At 40.4% G+C, this 18,239-nt stretch overlaps 1 protein-coding gene across 1 annotated transcript in view; it reads left to right on the plus strand.

Annotated features, from left to right (window-relative positions):
• Positions 1 to 18,239, plus strand: part of piezo1 (piezo-type mechanosensitive ion channel component 1) — a 77,648-nt gene that overhangs the window by 48,212 nt on the left and 11,197 nt on the right. Inside the window, exons 19-45 of the mRNA XM_035172832.2 lie at positions 227 to 403; positions 1,303 to 1,428; positions 1,570 to 1,770; positions 2,064 to 2,268; positions 3,128 to 3,229; positions 4,141 to 4,297; positions 4,820 to 5,063; positions 5,958 to 6,054; positions 6,725 to 6,890; positions 7,674 to 7,763; positions 8,642 to 8,724; positions 9,181 to 9,252; positions 9,344 to 9,444; positions 9,570 to 9,714; positions 12,181 to 12,246; positions 12,681 to 12,853; positions 13,060 to 13,169; positions 13,284 to 13,460; positions 13,731 to 13,989; positions 14,144 to 14,332; positions 14,864 to 15,064; positions 15,198 to 15,438; positions 16,156 to 16,303; positions 16,645 to 16,792; positions 16,998 to 17,150; positions 17,447 to 17,508; positions 17,697 to 17,855. Of these exons, the coding sequence (XP_035028723.1) occupies positions 227 to 403; positions 1,303 to 1,428; positions 1,570 to 1,770; positions 2,064 to 2,268; positions 3,128 to 3,229; positions 4,141 to 4,297; positions 4,820 to 5,063; positions 5,958 to 6,054; positions 6,725 to 6,890; positions 7,674 to 7,763; positions 8,642 to 8,724; positions 9,181 to 9,252; positions 9,344 to 9,444; positions 9,570 to 9,714; positions 12,181 to 12,246; positions 12,681 to 12,853; positions 13,060 to 13,169; positions 13,284 to 13,460; positions 13,731 to 13,989; positions 14,144 to 14,332; positions 14,864 to 15,064; positions 15,198 to 15,438; positions 16,156 to 16,303; positions 16,645 to 16,792; positions 16,998 to 17,150; positions 17,447 to 17,508; positions 17,697 to 17,855 (4,052 nt within the window). The remainder of the gene's footprint in view (positions 1 to 226; positions 404 to 1,302; positions 1,429 to 1,569; positions 1,771 to 2,063; positions 2,269 to 3,127; positions 3,230 to 4,140; positions 4,298 to 4,819; positions 5,064 to 5,957; positions 6,055 to 6,724; positions 6,891 to 7,673; positions 7,764 to 8,641; positions 8,725 to 9,180; positions 9,253 to 9,343; positions 9,445 to 9,569; positions 9,715 to 12,180; positions 12,247 to 12,680; positions 12,854 to 13,059; positions 13,170 to 13,283; positions 13,461 to 13,730; positions 13,990 to 14,143; positions 14,333 to 14,863; positions 15,065 to 15,197; positions 15,439 to 16,155; positions 16,304 to 16,644; positions 16,793 to 16,997; positions 17,151 to 17,446; positions 17,509 to 17,696; positions 17,856 to 18,239) is intronic.

Below are 18,239 nucleotides of genomic sequence, written 5' to 3' on the forward strand. Positions count from 1 at the left end.
AAAGAAATTAAAAAGTACACACAGTTTAGATCACATAGTTTACTGATATGGTGGGAGGGTTTTGAAAAAGTGGAGATGGTATTGGTAGTGTGAAACAGAGTGACAGGTTTTAATGTTACGGTGGCTAATCAAAGTGCATGATACCTGACATAAAGCTCTTAAATATGTTCATATTTTATTGTGTGCATTGTGGTATAATGTTGTCCTCTTTCTTGTTTGTCCACAGCCATCTGTGATGAACGTGGTTCTGGTGGTGTTGTGGTCTCTGGCAATGCCCTACGGTCGCTTCAGGCCCATGGCGTCCTGCCTGTCTACGGTCTGGGTGTGTGTCATCATAGTGTGTAAGATGCTGTACCAGCTCAGCGTTGTCAACCCTGTTGAGTACTCCAGTAACTGTAGCATGGTAAGACACACATGAACACTAAGCCATGATGTTACGTTACATTCCAGTTCATTTAGAATTTTTTTTATGTATCTGTTTTTTTTTAGTTACCTGCATTTTGAAAAAGCAGTGTTATTCTACATATTCTACATTCTGACAACAGTTTGAATAAAACCAAATCAACACTTGAATTTGAATATATGATTTGGAATCTGATCTAGGAGTATCTTTCTTTAGAGTCTTATCAGTTTAATTAACACAAACACAAATTTCATTATAATCTCACAGTGTAACATTCCATTATGTTACTGATGATGTCACAGTTTGATTAACACAAACACAATGTCAAAATGGGGTCGAGCAGTTGTCCTCTAACCAGAAGGTTGGCAGTTCAGTCCCAGTCTTCCGCAGGCCCAAGTGTCCTTGGGCAAGATACTGAACCCCAAAATTGACCCTTCTCATAAAGACAAAGTGCTGCACATAGATGCACTCTATGAATGTGTGTGAATGGCAAATACTGTAAAGTGCTTTGAGTGGTCATCAAGTCTAGAAAAGTACTAATTAAATACAAAGCATTTGCAATCCAAAAGGGTTTGACCACATTAAATCACATGTGTAGATGCAATCAGGAAAGATTTAGATCTGACCTGAGCACTTGGAATTGCCATTATGCAGTATGTCTATTAGTTTGAGCAGGGAAGTCTGAAACTCTGAACTACATATAAACTTAGCCCATGTTACAGTCACTGCTTGTGACTGCTTGTTCCCTATTTGTCTTGTGTTTCTCCCCAAGGGCTGGGTCAGTGGGTGGTGTTTTAGAGTAATTTGACCTCACACAATAATAATGTGCTCTACTGTGAGCTGGAATGATAAAGTTTAGTTATCACTTGTGAATTTGTTTGTTTCCTCTTTTCCTTCAGCCTTTAATAAATGAAACCAACCTGTCAACAGAGGAGATGATGAACTCCTCTCTGTATAAGGATCCAGTGGATCCAGCCAACTGGTTTGGAATCAGGAAAGATGCCACTGTGCTGGGATACAGCAAGGTATATCAATATGTTTGGAGTTATCTCCCTGCTCTCCACTGTTTCTGGAGAGACATTTTACTGTTAAATTATGTTACATTTTCAGTTTTTCTTCCATATGTTGAGTCCACTAAATGGTCTTTTCAATGTTTTTATTTGTAGAACCATTTAATTGTGCTGATGTTGTTGGTGTTTGAGGCAACAGTGTATCGTCACCAGTCTCACCACTACCGTCAGCTCCAACGATCCCCCCCAACCATTCCCGCTCTGTTCCCTGCTGCCACCAGGGACACTGTAGACCAAGGCCTCATATCCTGCCTCAAGTACCTACTCAACTACACCTTCTACAAGTTTGGATTAGAGGTATCTCAGAAAAAACACTTACTGTACTGAATGGGGCTTTTAGAGCAGAGAGTAATAATAACAAATCTTCAGTGAAGAAAAACTAACTTAATAAGATATCTGAATCAAAAATAATTGTCTATTGCAAGACTTTTTCAGATGTTATTCAAACAAAGAAATGCTCATACGTTTCTCTGGTAGACTGTTCCAGAGCATCAATGGATTGAAAAAAAACGATTATCAAGTTTAAGACTATTTTTCCTGTTTCCTGTTTTCATAATTTAAGTTTCTAAAACATTCCCTCTTTTTAAAAGATTTGTTTCCTGATGACGGTGAATGTGATTGGCCAGCGGATGAACTTCTTGGTGATAATCCATGGCTGTTGGTTGGTAGCCATCTTGGTGAAGCGCCGGCGTGCAGCTATGGCCAGGATTTGGCCCAGATATTGTCTCTTTCTGTCCATCTTCATGATCTACCAGTATCTGCTGTGTGTGGGCATACCACCTGCTCTCTGTATTGGTGAGTAGTGTGAAGTAAATTCCACAGTTTTAAAGATACAGTTTATCATTACAATCTAATAGAGACTTCAGTCTTCTTTTCGTCTTTTGGAGAAGGTCTTGTCTCATTTGTGGGTAAATCTCTGATCCCCTAGCTTTTGTTTCCCGATGTATTTTCTTAGAGATATAGTCTTTCGTCTAGCTATTTGAAATATCATCTAGGGATTTTTTTATGCCTCTGCACCGGCGAAAGCCAGTGGCCGGAGGTATCATGTTTTCAGGTTGTCTGTTTGTCCCATTGTGAACATGATATCTCAAGAATGCCTGGAAATTTGGTACAAATGTTCAGTTCAATTCAAAGATAAACTGATTCAATTTCAGTTGTCAAAGGTCAAACTTCAGGGTCACAGCGACCTTCTGGACATGATGTATCAGGAACACCCATAGAGAATTTTAGTACATTTGGCAAAAATGTTTTCTTAGACTAATGAATTAAGTGATTAGATTTGGGCGGTCTTAAGTCTGCCTTTAGGGAATGTCTTCAAATTTTAACCATTTGTTACTGGGACCCAAAGATGAATTGATTAGATTTCAGTGGTCAAAGGTCAAATGTCACAGTGACCTTATATGACTCTGGAAAAAAAAGTAATGTAGACTGAAATTGTACTGGTTTGTGGAGTTATACAACCGCAGTGTAGAGCTTTTTACTCCCCCGACCCCTACCCTGCCCCCAGACTGCATACTATTAAAACATCTTGTCCATCCCATTTATAGGCACAGCATAATAGAAACACTTAACCTCAGTGTCTTCTGGTCCATTCTATGCACATTCCATTCTACCTTCTTCCTCTCTGTAATTCTGTTTGTATGTTGTCCTGCAGATTACCCATGGCGGTGGAAAACTCTAGTGTTGAACTCAGCTCTCATTAAATGGATCCATCTGCCTGACTTCTACACTGTGCCTAACTCCAAAAACCTTATAGGTCAGTTTTTCTGCTCGTGTACCTGTGGGTCTTTCTGTGGTCATTCACTCATTCATTCATTTAACAAACCATTTATTTATTCAGTCACTTATTCAACACTAACATAGTTGTAGATATGAAATGCTCTCCTCCTCGACTTTCTGTACTTTTAGAGTCATATGAACTTATCACATAATTATTTTGCATAATTCTGCATTGAACCAATTCAGTAGGTATGGAGAAGGTTTGGCAAGGCTGCTATAATATAGCCTACACAGTAGCCTGAAGTGCACTTCCATCCATGCAAAGCACACTTAAACAAATGTGATCGGTCCACTTGGTAGCATGTCTCGTCCATGTCTCTCAATGTCTGGACAAGAGGACATAACTGACCGTCCTTCTGCCTCAATCAAATTTGTGGTTGTACACATCGTCTCTTTGAATGTCTTCTCTCTTTTCTGTGTTGCAGTAATTTCAGTGAAAGTAACTGTTGTCCAATATTCATCAGTTCAACTCATCAGTCCAATATTCATCAGTTCAACGTGACCCACTCAGTTTCAGTCACCATTGTTTGAAGTACGCACACAGTGGCCTAGAAGCTCCACCGCCTAAGTGCTAGTTTTGCTGGTGTAGTTTCAGAGCATCACAGCCACAAGCATAGTGCACATAAATGCTCACAACAGCGTAAGCTATGACGTAGGGTCTGCATCCATCCAATACACAAACATAAACCATAATGTGTTTCTCCCATACTCTCTCATGCTGTTTCCAGTCTCACCTTCACTGTCCATCAAGTATCAGAGTGGGTGCTATGATACAGCAGCAGCCGATGATGATGATGATGATGATGATGATGATGATGATGATGATGATGATGATGATGATGATGATGATGATGATGATGATGTGTTGTTATGTGTGTGTGTCCACAGCGGACTTTGTGCTGCTGATATGTGCTTCCCAGCAGTGGAAGGTGTTTGAGTGTGAGAACACTGAGGAGTGGATGGTTCTGGCAGGGGAGAACACAGATAACCCTGATCCGATGGAAGGTCGACTGTTTAATCCTGCACCCAACTTCATTAACTGCAGGTAAACACAGCATTCCATTCAATTTCAATTTTATTTGTATAGCCCCAAATCATAATATACATTATCTCAAGGCACTTTACATAGAAGGTCAAGACCTTAAAAATGTATAGAGAAACCAAACAGTTCCCACAATGAGCAGCACTCTGGCGACAGTGAAGAGAAAAAAACTCTCTCATTTACTAGAAGAAACCTCTAGCAGAACCAGACTCAATGCAGGCGGCCATCTGCCTCGACCGGTTGGGGTGAGCAGGGAAAAGAGGGGAGAGAAGAGAGAGAGATAGGGGAGAGGGGAGAGAGGAGAGAGAGAGATACAGATACCAATATTTGGGAATAAACCAAAACTAGACCAATATTAACCAGGTGGTTTAGACAGCTAGACATGTGATGAATTCGAGCCCATCATGGAGACTGTAGCTAAATGATTATTTGAATGTTTAGAAAGAAGACATTCAACCTGGACTCCTTTGTCAACCAAAGAGTGTTTGAACACAAAGTCTTTCTTTTTTCCCGGTCCTCTTTCAGGAGTTACCTGGACATGACTAAAGTTCTGGTGTTTCGTTACCTCTTCTGGTTTGTGCTGTCAGTGGTGTTCATCACTGGAGCTACCAGGATTTCTGTGTTTGGACTAGGCTACCTGCTCGCCTGCTTCTTTTTTCTGCTGTTTGGAACACGGCTCCTGGTCAAGACCTCCAGGACCCGCCTTGCCCTGTGGGACTGTCTCATCATCTATAACGTGGCAGTCATTATATCTAAAAATATGTTATCAGTAAGTATACAGCTCATGGTGCTAGTTTGCAACTTTTATGAGCATCTAGGTCCCTCAGACTTTTTATCTTGGTTTTTAGAAAAATGTGTCACAAAACAAATTCCAAACTACAGCAACTGGGAAGTGATGAATTATTTTTTATTCCAATAAGTGCATCAACATGTAGTAATGTATGTTTGGTGCTTGGACTGCGTTGGCACCTCCAAACATACCTGCTATTTGGTTCATGGCTGATAGAGATCAGAGGTTGTAGTGATAATAGATACACTCTCAGCCAATCCCATCACTGGTCTATTTGCTCTGAAATAGATGAGCCAATCACTGTGAGCAGTAAATTGGCTGCAGAGCACTGCTTGAGCTGGTTATTATGTGATCATGAAAATAAGGCCCTTAATGTTACACGATGCAGCACTTCAGAGAGAAGACCTTGGGCTGTATGTTTTAACAATCTCTATGAAAAGTGTCTCTGGGACACACAAACATCACAAAACACCAAAGAAAAGTCACTCATACGCCTCAGGTATAAGGTCAATATGAATAATTAGGATGTACAGGGATAAACCAGCCTTACTGATGTGAATATTGGCCAACGTTCTGAAAATCAGACATGTAATAAACCATAGTTATCCTTGAAAATTAAGGTCGCCAATGGATTTACACAGATTATACATCAGTGAAATAGCTTCAATGTTAATTGTCAGTCACTTCTTAATTTGCTGTGAAGAGGCCATTTACATTGTGTCTGACGTTTCTAGGAAAGTTTCCTCTGCAAAAGACATCTATAGTTTTTCAGAAAAGATTGACACACTATGTGCACATTAAATTAAATAGAATAAAATAAAATGTAGATCTGTTGAATTGAATTGTGTATTTCCCTGTGTGTTTGTGTTTCAGATCCTGGCTTGTGTATTTGTATTTGAGATGCAGCAGAGCTTCTGTTGGGTTATTCAGCTCTTCAGCCTCGTTTGCACAGTTAAAGGATATTATGACCGTAAGTGGGTTAATAATGATGATTATAGCACCGTGTATATAGTCTATATTTATGGATACATAGTGGATATATATTGATAGTAATAGATATATAATATGTAAAAGAAAAGAAAACCTCTTTATTCTGTGATCTTTCAATATTAGATACTGTTTTATATGGAGCGACACCTGCGAGCTAGTTCAGGCAGCCAACTCGAGCTGCGCTGCTCCAATCATGTGACATACATCATGTGACATACCTCACTCTCCACAACCATCTTTGATACACACCCTCCTTATTATGCGGTCTATTTAAGCAGAGAAAATTTCCCATCACTCCCTTTGCTTGCCCCGCTGCTCCTTCAGCCCCTCCACCGCCCCAGCATCCACCTGTAGGCTGCGACATGGGGGGTGACAAGTATTTGCTCATCACTCCCATCATATCTATGTTATCACATGGGGGGCAGTGATTAAGTCAGAGCCTAGACACCAAACACTAACATGTTCTACTGTTGCAATCAAAGTTTGAACATGTTCATGTGCCAATGGCCATGTCTTTGAAATGATAATAAATATTCTGCTTTCAAGATGTTTTTTTTATTTGAAAGTCACACCTGACACAAGCAGTGGCAGGCATATGTATTGTGCAGAATGGTCTCTGAGAAACTGAATCTGAGTATGTATCATTGCAGCAAAGACAGTGAGTGATAAGTCCTGCAGTCTTCCAGTAGAGGAGGCTGGAATCATCTGGGACAGTATCTGTTTCCTCTGCCTGTTGCTGCAGAGACGAGTCTTCCTCAGTTTCTACTTCCTGCATGTGACTGCAGACCTGCAGGCTTCTGCCAAACAGGCCTCAAGGTAATACACACTGTTCCAATGAGAGAAAGACTCTATTTGTGACGTTTACAGCCTTCCATGCTGTTGCAAGTGCATTCCTGTGTACAAGATGCGGCTAAAAAATGTGCAGTGATTCAACTGATACAATCTGAGTTGACATGGGGTCTTTCTGACTGATAACACAAATAGAGTCTTTTAGAGCACAGCAATACAATGCCTCTAATTCATATCCTGTGGAAATTGTCATGTTTTAATAACATCGAATTAAATGTAGATTGAATGTTGCTTTATTTTCATCAGAAAAATACCCTGTAATGTTAAAGTGGAAAATAATTTCACTCTGTAAAAAAAGATTTACAGAGAGATTCAAATTAAATACCACCATAATTATGTGTTGAAAAATACCTGTGTATAATGCTTATGTACTCCATTTAATAAGACATAGAGTAAATTCACCACTGTTGAAGCCACTTGCTTTTTAGAATTTGCATAATTTGCAAATTACCACATTGAACTTACTCCACTTAATTCTCTGTCCAAGTTACTTTTATTTTAGACAATCTCATATCAACAACACCTTGTTATTAGCCCCTGGGAGATTAGGTGAACATGAAAATGTAAACATTCCAATTTTCATTCTTAATATTTTCAAGAACAGTTGTTGGTTTGCAGAAGATCCCAAAAGTACTGATGCTTATAGTTAATTTGACACACTTAATTAGTGGATCCAAATGAAAGTATTGAGGCTGCTGTGTCCCCAGTTTCTTGCTGAATAATGCAATGACAACTGTATTTTCCTTTCAGGGGGTTTGAGCTCTTCAGAGCCAGTATTGTAAAGAACATTAAGTTCCACCAACAAGCTGAGAAGAAGTCTCTGTCACAGCTCAAGGGATCGTAAGTATTCATAGTACAGTAAGTACAGTAAGTACAGGTGATGGATTTTGGTCTTGTAAGTATTAGAATTGTGTATCACAGAAAAAGTGGAAAAAGGAAAAGCAGGATGATGACATTCTTAAAAATGTATTGTTGTAGCTTGAGTTGCCTTCACCACTGGATGATAGCAAGTGAAAGTGTTAAGACGTACTAGCAGCATAGTTCCGGGATATCATTGGTCGATCAATCACTGTCAGTCCGCTACTCTGTCCAGATCAAAGCATCTCACCAACCACCAATTCCCTGATCTTTCCTCTGGAGCCACCATGTGGTTGACATTATTTGTGAAGGTTGCCAAAAAACACTAATAGTCAATTGTTTGACAATTGACTATTGTTTAATTTGAAATACAGAGATCAATGTTTCTAGAACATTCAACCCATATGTTATAATGAAATATTTCCCAACACCTTTTAGAGAGGTCCAACACTGATGTTGGTGATAAGGTCTGTCATCTCAAGGTTAGGGCTGGGACAGCCTGTTCAAATCCTCCCACACCAAACCATTTCTTTATGGAGAAAGCCATTGGTGACATTTGTGTACTAAAAGTACACAAATGTTTAGGAACAGGGGGATCCAGGCATCTCATGTATGAGCATAACATGAGATGTTGTGCAAATGTACAAAAAGAAGTTGCATCATAAAAAGAATAGGTTTGTTTTTATTTGAAACTATTTCATTTACAGGTACATTTTTATTCTTTAGCCACCTAACCTCACCTAACTAAATAAATAAAATGTATGAATGTGTAAAAGACACACATGCATACACACACACAAACTCTCACTCTCACCATTCTTGCATTACGCTCTACTTCATTTCCTGTGCTCTTCTCTCAGGATGCAGAGAATTCGCTCCAAGCAGCAGAAGTACAAAGGTGGACATAAAACAAGTGAAGACTCCAACGAGTGTCCGTCTGCTGGTACGACTCAGTGGCTTACTAATTCAACAAACCTCATCCCTGTACCTGTAATTACTCATTGTTACTTGAATTCATTTTAATACTAATATATTCTTTGACAAAAAGTTGCATGAATCAGTGTTTGACAAGTAGGATAAAGAATACATTTTAAAAAGGCTAATCAAATTCACAAATTTGACATTGTTTTTTGCACTACATTGCAATTTTGTTTTTAAAAGGTATTTGTTTGCTTTTCTTGCTGGTTTTATAGGCAATGTTACATCAAATATACTGTGTATAGTCATGTTTCTATAAAGATGGACTCATTGTGACCTTGTGTGGCCTCCCTGTGACCTCTACTCTAGTGCCCCAGGTTATGCTGATGTGTATAATTCACATTATTAGTAAAAATGTAAGGCTAGCAAAGCCATTAGAATATTAATCCTCCTAAATAAACATTCCCTGGTCTCCTTCCAGACAGCCAGACAGAGACGAAGAAGAAGTCCAGGAAGATGAAGTGGCACCAGCCGTGGTTGGACCATGCTACAGGTAAGACAAACAGTCTGTTTTATCTTTTTTATATCTTGATATTATATATATATATAATCTTATTTTATCCTATATTTTCCTATCCTCACAGTGCTCCACTCTGGAGAGTACTACCTGTTTGAATCAGACAGTGAGGACGAAGAGGATCTGCAGTCTGAGGAACAGAAGCCGCAGAAACAGACTGCTTGTCAGGTCAGACACATGGAATATACTGAGTTGTGTATACTATATACATAACACTTTTAAGGCTTTATTATATGTATGTGAGTATTATTGGTATTTTCATTGTGTTCCTGGTTTGTGTTTTTCTCTCTCAGTTGGCATACCAGGCATGGGTAACCAGTGTGAAAGCAGCTCTTAAAGAACGTCAGAGACGCCAGCGACAGTTGAGGAAGGTTGAGAGAAAAGACAAAGAGAGAGAAGGAGGAGTGGATTCACAAAAGGAGGCTTTCACTGTAAAAGGTTAGATACTCTCACATCCGTTTTCACTGTAGTGAATAGTGTAGCAAAGGGTTTGGCAACTCCGAGCCCAGTGTGTTTCCCACATGTTGTTCCCAGCATCAGGGTGAGTGGTGGAATACCACATTATCCCAAACAGCAACAAAGTTTCTCTCCTCAGCTGGCACAAGTCACTTATGCAAGTAATCCCAAAATAAATGAGCCTTTCTGTATCGTTAAGGCTGATGGTTTGATTGGTGGCTGCCACTATATCAGAATTGGTCTCTCTCTCTCTCTCTCTCTCTCTCTCTCTCTCTCTCTCTCTCTCTCTCTCTCTCTCTCTCTCTCTCTCTCTCTCTCTCTCTCTCTCTCTACATGCACACATATGTATATATATATATATATACACATAAATAACAAACACACATACATACAATCTTAGACCTACACTGAACTCTGGAGAACCTCCGGGCATTCTCCTGAGGGGTTGTATGTGTGAATGGGAATGTCTGAGTGACAGGATGAGGAACAGGATGAAAAAACAATGCCATATACATACACTGAAGAAGATATCGAGAGAGCTTTTGGTGATAAAGGCCGACGGCGGCGTTGATGTGCCGTCAACAAAAACACGTGACCTCCGTTGTAGAATGAATACATCACGTATTACCTCTGCATGCTTTGCCACCCTTCACCTGAACACACCAGAGATTTCTGTGTTGTTGTGAGTGCATCTGAGTGGAGAATCTCCGACTGCGTTGTTCATGTGTGAAAATGTCATTACTCAAAAGGGCCATCACAAAGATATAAGTACAAGTGCACACACAAACACACACACACACACACATGGAGAAGATGGCTGCTGGTCAGTATTAATTTCTTGAATAACATAAATACTAAAGGTCCATTTTGTAGGATTTAGAGAAATCTATTAGCATGAGTTTTTATTACTTTAGAATGAGCCCCTCATATACCCCTACATATGGTGCTGACATTTTTGGGGCAGTGAAGATGTCAGCATCAGGGTGGTGAGTGGTGGAATACCACATTATCCCAAACAGCAACAACGTTTCTTCCCCTCAGCTTCTCTCCTCAGCTGGCACAAGTCACTTATGCAAGTAATCCCAAAATAAATGAGCCTCTCTGTATCGTTAAGGCTGATGGTTTATTTCACTACTGGGACCATAGCTGGGGCTCGGAATGTGGATTGAAATTCAAAAGCTTTGCCTTGTGGCTCTGCTAACGCGTCACCATAATGGTTCACTAGAACGTCCCCAATACTGCTGATGCCACACCAATCACCAGATATTAGTCTTCTTCACTTGGAGCAGCAGCTCAGCCCAAACAACGAGAAATGAATCCACTGATTTCCAACAGTGAAAACCATGGCCTCAGACTTGGTGGTGTTGTCTCCCATCCTGACCTCTTCACAAGTTGCTGAATACCACCCCATTGTGTGCTGAAGTTCACAGAGTGATTGGGTCAACAGATCCATATCATCTGCAAAGAGCTGAGACGCAGTTTGGAGGTTCCCAGAATGGATAATCTTCGCCCCAACTGTACCTTGACATCCTGTCCAATAATTGGGCGAACAGGAATCAAGACATGGGACCACATTTGATAGAGTCCCAACACATAGAGGAAACATGTTTGACTTTGTGCTGAGAATACGAACACAATATGATATGGGCCAGATGGCTCATAGCAGTGGCCAAGCTACCCCATACACCTGCAGTACGGCTCACAGGGTCCCCCGCAGGACACGGTTGTATGTTGATGTTCTCCACTTCACAAAACACACTCAGACTGGATGGTCGAACTCCCATGACCAGTGAGGAATCCTCATTACTTTTTCAAGGTTCAATATTGGTCATAGCCCTCTTTCCAGTACCTTAGAATAAAGTCTCCAGGGACCCTGAGCAGTGTGAATCCCTGATAATAGAAGCACCACCTCAGCCTGCCCCTCCACATTACACTGTCCCCAACCTCATGCACTGGCCAAGACAGTCCAACAACATGCACAGCATCAAACATATCAGGGTGAATCTATCCACAGCCATGCCTCGCCACTGAGAAGCTTCATTACTACCTTTCTGCTGTGGTCCCCTTTTGTCTGTGATGAAAAAAGACTAACAACAGGAAACCTTAATAGACTTTCAGCTGAAATTGCAATCAGTTGTGTTTGGAATGATTAGGGATGTTTAGTTTTATTGTAAATATTCTACTAAGATTTTCTATATATTTCTATGTGGTTGCTACAGAAATACACTAAATTAGTTCAGATTAGATTGTGTCTGTTACAGATCTGAGATCTGAGAACACTGTTAGCATTTGAAAATGTGCTGTTAATATCTAATATTTTGCTGCTGAAGATGAATGAGAACAGAGTTCACAGAGTTTGGAAAATGTGGTCATGAATGCATTTTGTGTGACCATTGCAACTGTAAATTTTGTTAATATGTTTTGCAACCGTTGTGTTTGTGTGTGTAGGTTCTGGGGATGATGTGTTTGAGGGCCCTGTCAGTCAGGAGGAGGTGGGGGAGGAACAGGAGTCTGGTAGGTTTACTTTATGGCACTCTTGTGTTTGTAGTCAACTAATAATTGGTAACTAATAAATACTTTAAAGTGTTTTGGTTGTGTGTTAAGATAAAGACGGCCTGAAAGAAGAGCCTATTTAGCCTAGCATAACTTAATTAGTATCATAAAAATATAATGTCATAATATTCTTAATATTGGTTTTATTCACATTTTACTTATTAGGACAAATATTGTGAAATGTGTGATTATTTCGTTATTCATTTAATTCCCATAATTGCATGGACGAAGTAGCTTAAAACCCTAAGACTGTAGCCACTCTTCTAATATATACATACTGAATGAAGTCTACTTCGAATCCTGCTCAATCTACAGAGAGTCACAGTTTACTTCCTTCACTGTATTTCCTGCCCCCACCACACCCCACTCACCTGTTTGTTGTTTATGTGATGCAGGTCACGGAGAAATGGTTCAGAGGATCTTGGATATCCTGCGCTTCTTATGGGCCATAGTTTTGGCCATGGTGGATGGACTGACTCAGTGGCTCAACCTGCTGACTAAACAGTACAGAGAGACGTCTACTGTTCTGTGCAATGAACGCTACTTCATCATACACAAGATACAGCAGGTAAACATGACACAGACATTTTTGTAAAGAAATGTTGGATATTTGGAATTTAAAACCCAGCACACACACACACACACACACACACACACACACACACACACACACACACACACACACACACACACACACACACACACACACACACACACACACACACACACACACACACACACACACTAACTTGTGTCTGCCTCTCTGATTTGCAGCATCATACAACTGCAGACTCCACAGATGACCAAATATCTTTGGACAGTGAGAGTCCCACGCTGGAGACATGTTTGGATGAGACTGATGCAGAAAACTCCACTACATACAGGTTAGTGTGTCTTCTGTTTACCAACTACCCATGGATGATAGGCACCACTGGCAGTAGACATCAACCTGCGTAGGTTTAACTGGAGTTATGTGTGTATTTAAATCACTCTCTCAGATGCCTAGAGGTGGATAGCAGGGCTGTGAGTGGCTGGTGTACCCCCAGGCCAAGGCGCAACAGCACTGACAATCTCTTGAGTCCTGAACCCCCATCCAGCAGCATGGAGCTGGTACCAGAGTCATCCAAACATCAACACAGACACTCCAGAACAGCCAGTGAGCTGCTGGGAGACAGGTAGATACTGGGGACACGGTTGACTGAAGGCCAACCACAATCCACATTCTGTGATTTTTATTTTCATTTGACCACCTTGGTCTCTCAGAGTGCTTTGGGTTTGGCAACAGAAATACAATGATTTTGTGAATTAACGTGTTAAAAGAAGATTTATCACATCTTGTGTTTTATTTTGAAGCTATGGCCATTGGTCACTATCAGTCACTGGATGATGTGTGATAATTGAATACAAGTGGCTGTGACTCTGATTCCTTCTCTTTCTCCCTGCAGGCAGTTCTTCATCGAGGAGCTGGAACAGAGCAGAGACTTCTATAATAACCAGAGCCGTCTACTCAAGCTGCTGTTTGCCATGTACAACCTGCTGGCAGCAAACTCAGAGCTTGTCTGTTATTTCATCATAGTGTTAAACAATGTGGTCAGCGCCTCTGTAATATCACTGGTCCTGCCCATATTGGTGTTCCTATGGGCTTTGTTGGCTGTTCCAAGACCAACCAAGAAGTTTTGGATGACTGCTATAGTCTACACAGAGGTATAAGCACACCTTTCACAAGCTTAACTTCTGCCATAAACAATCACACTGAAATCTAATAAAGAGGGAACGAGTCCAAGAGAAGTGCGGTCAACAAGGCCAAAAAAAGCTCACATTTTTGCCTCCTGACTGATTCTACCGCTTTGTTTTCCAGGTGATGGTGGTGGTGAAATACCTTTTTCAGTTTGGATTCTTTCCCTGGAATAGTGTATATGAGATGACTTTAAATGAAGATAAACCTTTCTTCCCACCTTGCATCCTGGGCCTGGAGAAGACAGACAACTACATCAAATATGATCTTCTGCAGCTGCTGGTTCTGTTCTTCCACAGATCACTGCTCATGGTCAGTTCGTATTTACACTGATTACATTAATGGTTACACTTAACAACCATTAAGCAAGAACAGGAACAATTTGATGGCTACATTATGACATGCATTTCGAGCTGTGGTGGCAGACCAAAAAGTCTAAGGCCTCTAGTTTCCCAGTAGTAAATCAACAGTATTGGCCACCAAACCTTAGCTTTTGAACTGCCCTGGTTAGTTGAACCTGATGTGGGTGTGGTATTAACGTTCCACTTCTTTTCACCTTTAACCTTTGACTAAAGTGTTCTGATCATGGGGAGAGTATTAACTTCATGTATGCATTTCAGTGCAGAAACAGTTAGCCCACATGTTATAGTACAGTATGATAATGTACCCCAATTCAGATGCTTACTTTTATAAAACATGCATGCATTTGCCACACAGGGGACCAATGTTTTTATTTTTTAAAACAATATACGGTATTTCAAAGCAGGACAGAGCAGCTGCCCAAACTGAATAACCTGCCCCTAAGTGATGCTCAATTCACTTAAATATTGTCTGTGCACACAGCGTTATGGTCTCTGGGACCATGAGGGCCCCCTGGAAGAGCAGAGCCCGTCACCACAAAGTTGTAAGAATGAAGGAAAAACTGGTGAAGGAGATGAAGATGGAAGGAGGCAGGAGGGGGGAGAAGAGGAGGAGGAGGGCAGAGTTACATCCACATCCAACCTAGATAACCTCGAAATGACTGAACATGACCAACTTGAAAAGGTTGGTGCAATTAATGATTGATATTAGTTGCCGAAACCACTGACCAAAGCAGTGACATCATGTATAGTATCAACAGACAATTGAATGACATTTTCTTTTAAATATTTCTTTTAAATATTGTCTATCAATGTAGGATAATGTGGAAAATGATGAGCCGAGTGCCAGCTCTGCTGCTGCTATACCACAAACTGTTGAAGGTGAACCAGCATCCCTTGGGTCAGAAGATGGAGCGGACATGCTGAATCCTCCTAGCAGGCTAAGCAAGGATAAGACAGAGGGAAACAATGAGCATGTGATAGAGGAAGCCCCAAAGAAAAGCAGCAGTATCCGCTTCCGCAGGAAAACGAAACAATCCAAACAACAGCGCAGCAAAGGTTTGTGCTCTCTATGTGTGGACTGTGATGGTTGAGGTGTTACCCCAGCATTAACACAGGCTGTATTCCATAAAGGTGTACCACACCCACATTCCCTCGCTGACACACCAAAATAAATGAAGCCACATATATGTTCATAATTGTATCTGTTTTTATCCCCCTATCTTTTAGTTATTACAAGTCCAACTATCTGCAGTGATTAATATCTGTTGATAAGGATAAATAACAGCTGATCAGTAACGTTTGTCTCAACTGATTGTCCAGGGCCTATACCAGGGATGCCAGAAGAGAACATTTTATTTTGAATAATTATAATAATTATACATTTTTCAGTTTCTTCAAACCCCCAACATATCATACCTGTACAAGGTTGGGGTTGCATGTAAAAAGTTCTCTGACTGGTGCTTCTCCATTATTTTCAAGGATACAGACTAGTGTGTAGAATAAGACAGGTGTGAAGGTGCCATCTGATGTATTTGCTGTTGTTGATACACAGGCAGGATTCCTGGCTTACTGTTATCTGCTGTTAGGTTTTTATAGATTCTGTGATCCACCCACGAGCATTTTATCTTTACCTTGGTCATCTGTGTTCTGACACTGATACAGCATGTGTGATATTACATGTACGACATAGAGAAAATATGTTTGAGGTAAGATTTTCTTTTCTTTTGATTTATCTTTGGTTCTAAATCTTTTTGAATTCCACCTTTGTCCTAGTTCCACCTGCTCTGGTGGAGCCCACAGCTGAGACCACTGATCCCAGTAAAGAACCAGTGAAGAAGAAGCAGAAAGACAGGAGGAGAGAGGCAGCCCTTCAGAGACTGCTTGCTGTGGGACACAAGATCGAACATGTCTTAATCTCTGGGTGAGCACAGTAACCGGAGGTATCTTCTAGTTAATATGGGAGTTTTTTCTCCTCACAGTTGCCAGTGTTTGCTCGTTGTGGAAACTGTTTGGTTTCTCCATAATTTTAAGGCCTTGACCTTCTATGTGAAGTGCCTTGAGATATGATTTGGTCGCTATACAATTTTTTAAATTTAAACTGAATTATATATATGCTGTGAATTCAACAACATCTTACTACTTATTATCAGAAATACCTTTAGATACAAGAAATAAAGAATGAATGTGTTCAGCATTCATTCAAATGTCTACGAATACAGTCATGTATTAATGCTGTTAATGAATGCATGTTTCCCTCTGCAGTATTCAGAGTGTCTACGGGCCAGCTCAGGGCTTCTTCAGGGACATTCTCCAGGCTGAGTATCGGGCTGCCACTGACGTCTACGCCCTCATGTTCCTGACAGATGTCATTGACTTCATCATTGTCATCTTTGGGTTTTGGGCTTTTGGGGTAAGAGATAGAAGGAATTCTTGAATTATTTCTTTAACATTTTTAATTTTAAGATTTGCGATTAAGTTATAAATAAAAAGCCACATTGTGGCCGGTCTGCATCATCAAAGAGACATGGTATTTTGCCTCTTGTTGAAGCTAACTGTTTTACAGGTTTGAAATGTACATATCATGCATATTCCATCACTGATCATCTCTCCTTCAGAAACACAGTGCAGCCGCTGATATAGCCTCCACTCTGTCAGAGGACCAGGTTCCTGAGGCCTTTCTGGTGATGCTGCTCATCCAGTTCAGCACCATGATCATTGACAGAGCATTGTACCTACGCAAGGCCGTCTTGGGAAAACTCATCTTCCAGGTTCAGTCCACTTACTGATTATTAGCATTCATGTATTGATGTATATCAGACACCAGTGAGTGTATTTTCTTTATTGTGTCTCAGTAATCCTCTAATTTACTTCCTGGAAAGATTCCTCTGTAACATTGTGTTAGGAAAACTAGGTGACTTTTGGAAAGGAACTGTTTACCCTGACATATTTGTTATTATAACATTAGAGCTTTTCAACTGATTGCTTTAATGAATTCTAAATATTTGATCATTTAGTTTTTTATGTCCGTACACCTTCCCATCGTCCCTCTGTTTCTTCCCTCCAGGTGATCCTTGTGTTTGGGATCCACCTGTGGATGTTCTTCATCCTGCCTGCTGTCACTGAAAGGTGAAGTTTAATCAAACCATGCATTTATTGTATTATTATTATTGTATATACTTTGTTAATTATTAATTCATCAATTGACAAAAACACAGAAAGTGACTTTGCAATTAGAGCTATGTTGGCATTGGAGTAAAGATGTATTATTCTGATCAGAACTTTAATCTTCCTCATCTCCTCCTCTCCCTGTTTAGGAAGTTCAATCAGAATTTTGTGGCACAGCTCTGGTACTTTGTCAAGTGTATTTACTTCGGCCTGTCAGCCTATCAGATCCGCTGTGGGTATCCTACTCGTATCCTCGGCAACTTCCTCACCAAGAAATACAACCACCTCAACCTGTTTCTCTTCCAAGGGTAAGGACACAAAGCAAGTCTGCAGCTCTTTGTGATGTTTAGTAGAATAAGTATTTGGAATAAAAAATTAGTTTCAGCTTGCATTTCAACATAGATTGTTTTCACACACACAACATTTGATGTAAAAAACTCATACCTTTCTGTTACCACTGTTACATTTTTTTATCATAGACTACTGATGCGTTTTACTTAATACTTCCTGCAAGGTCCCTAAGTAGTGCTATGGCTTGAGGTCTTGAGTGAATGATGAAAGTAAGGGATGCAGGAGTTTTTGCAACGGCCAGGAATACACAGAGCCAGGAGCCGGACATGCAGGCAGAGCAGGAAAACACAGCAGAAAGTAGCACAACACACAGAATAGTGTGAATATTCCTCACACCAGTA

The sequence above is a fragment of the Hippoglossus stenolepis genome, chromosome 12, assembly GCF_022539355.2.
Source record: "Hippoglossus stenolepis isolate QCI-W04-F060 chromosome 12, HSTE1.2, whole genome shotgun sequence".
NCBI classification, from domain to species: Eukaryota; Metazoa; Chordata; class Actinopteri; order Pleuronectiformes; family Pleuronectidae; genus Hippoglossus; species Hippoglossus stenolepis.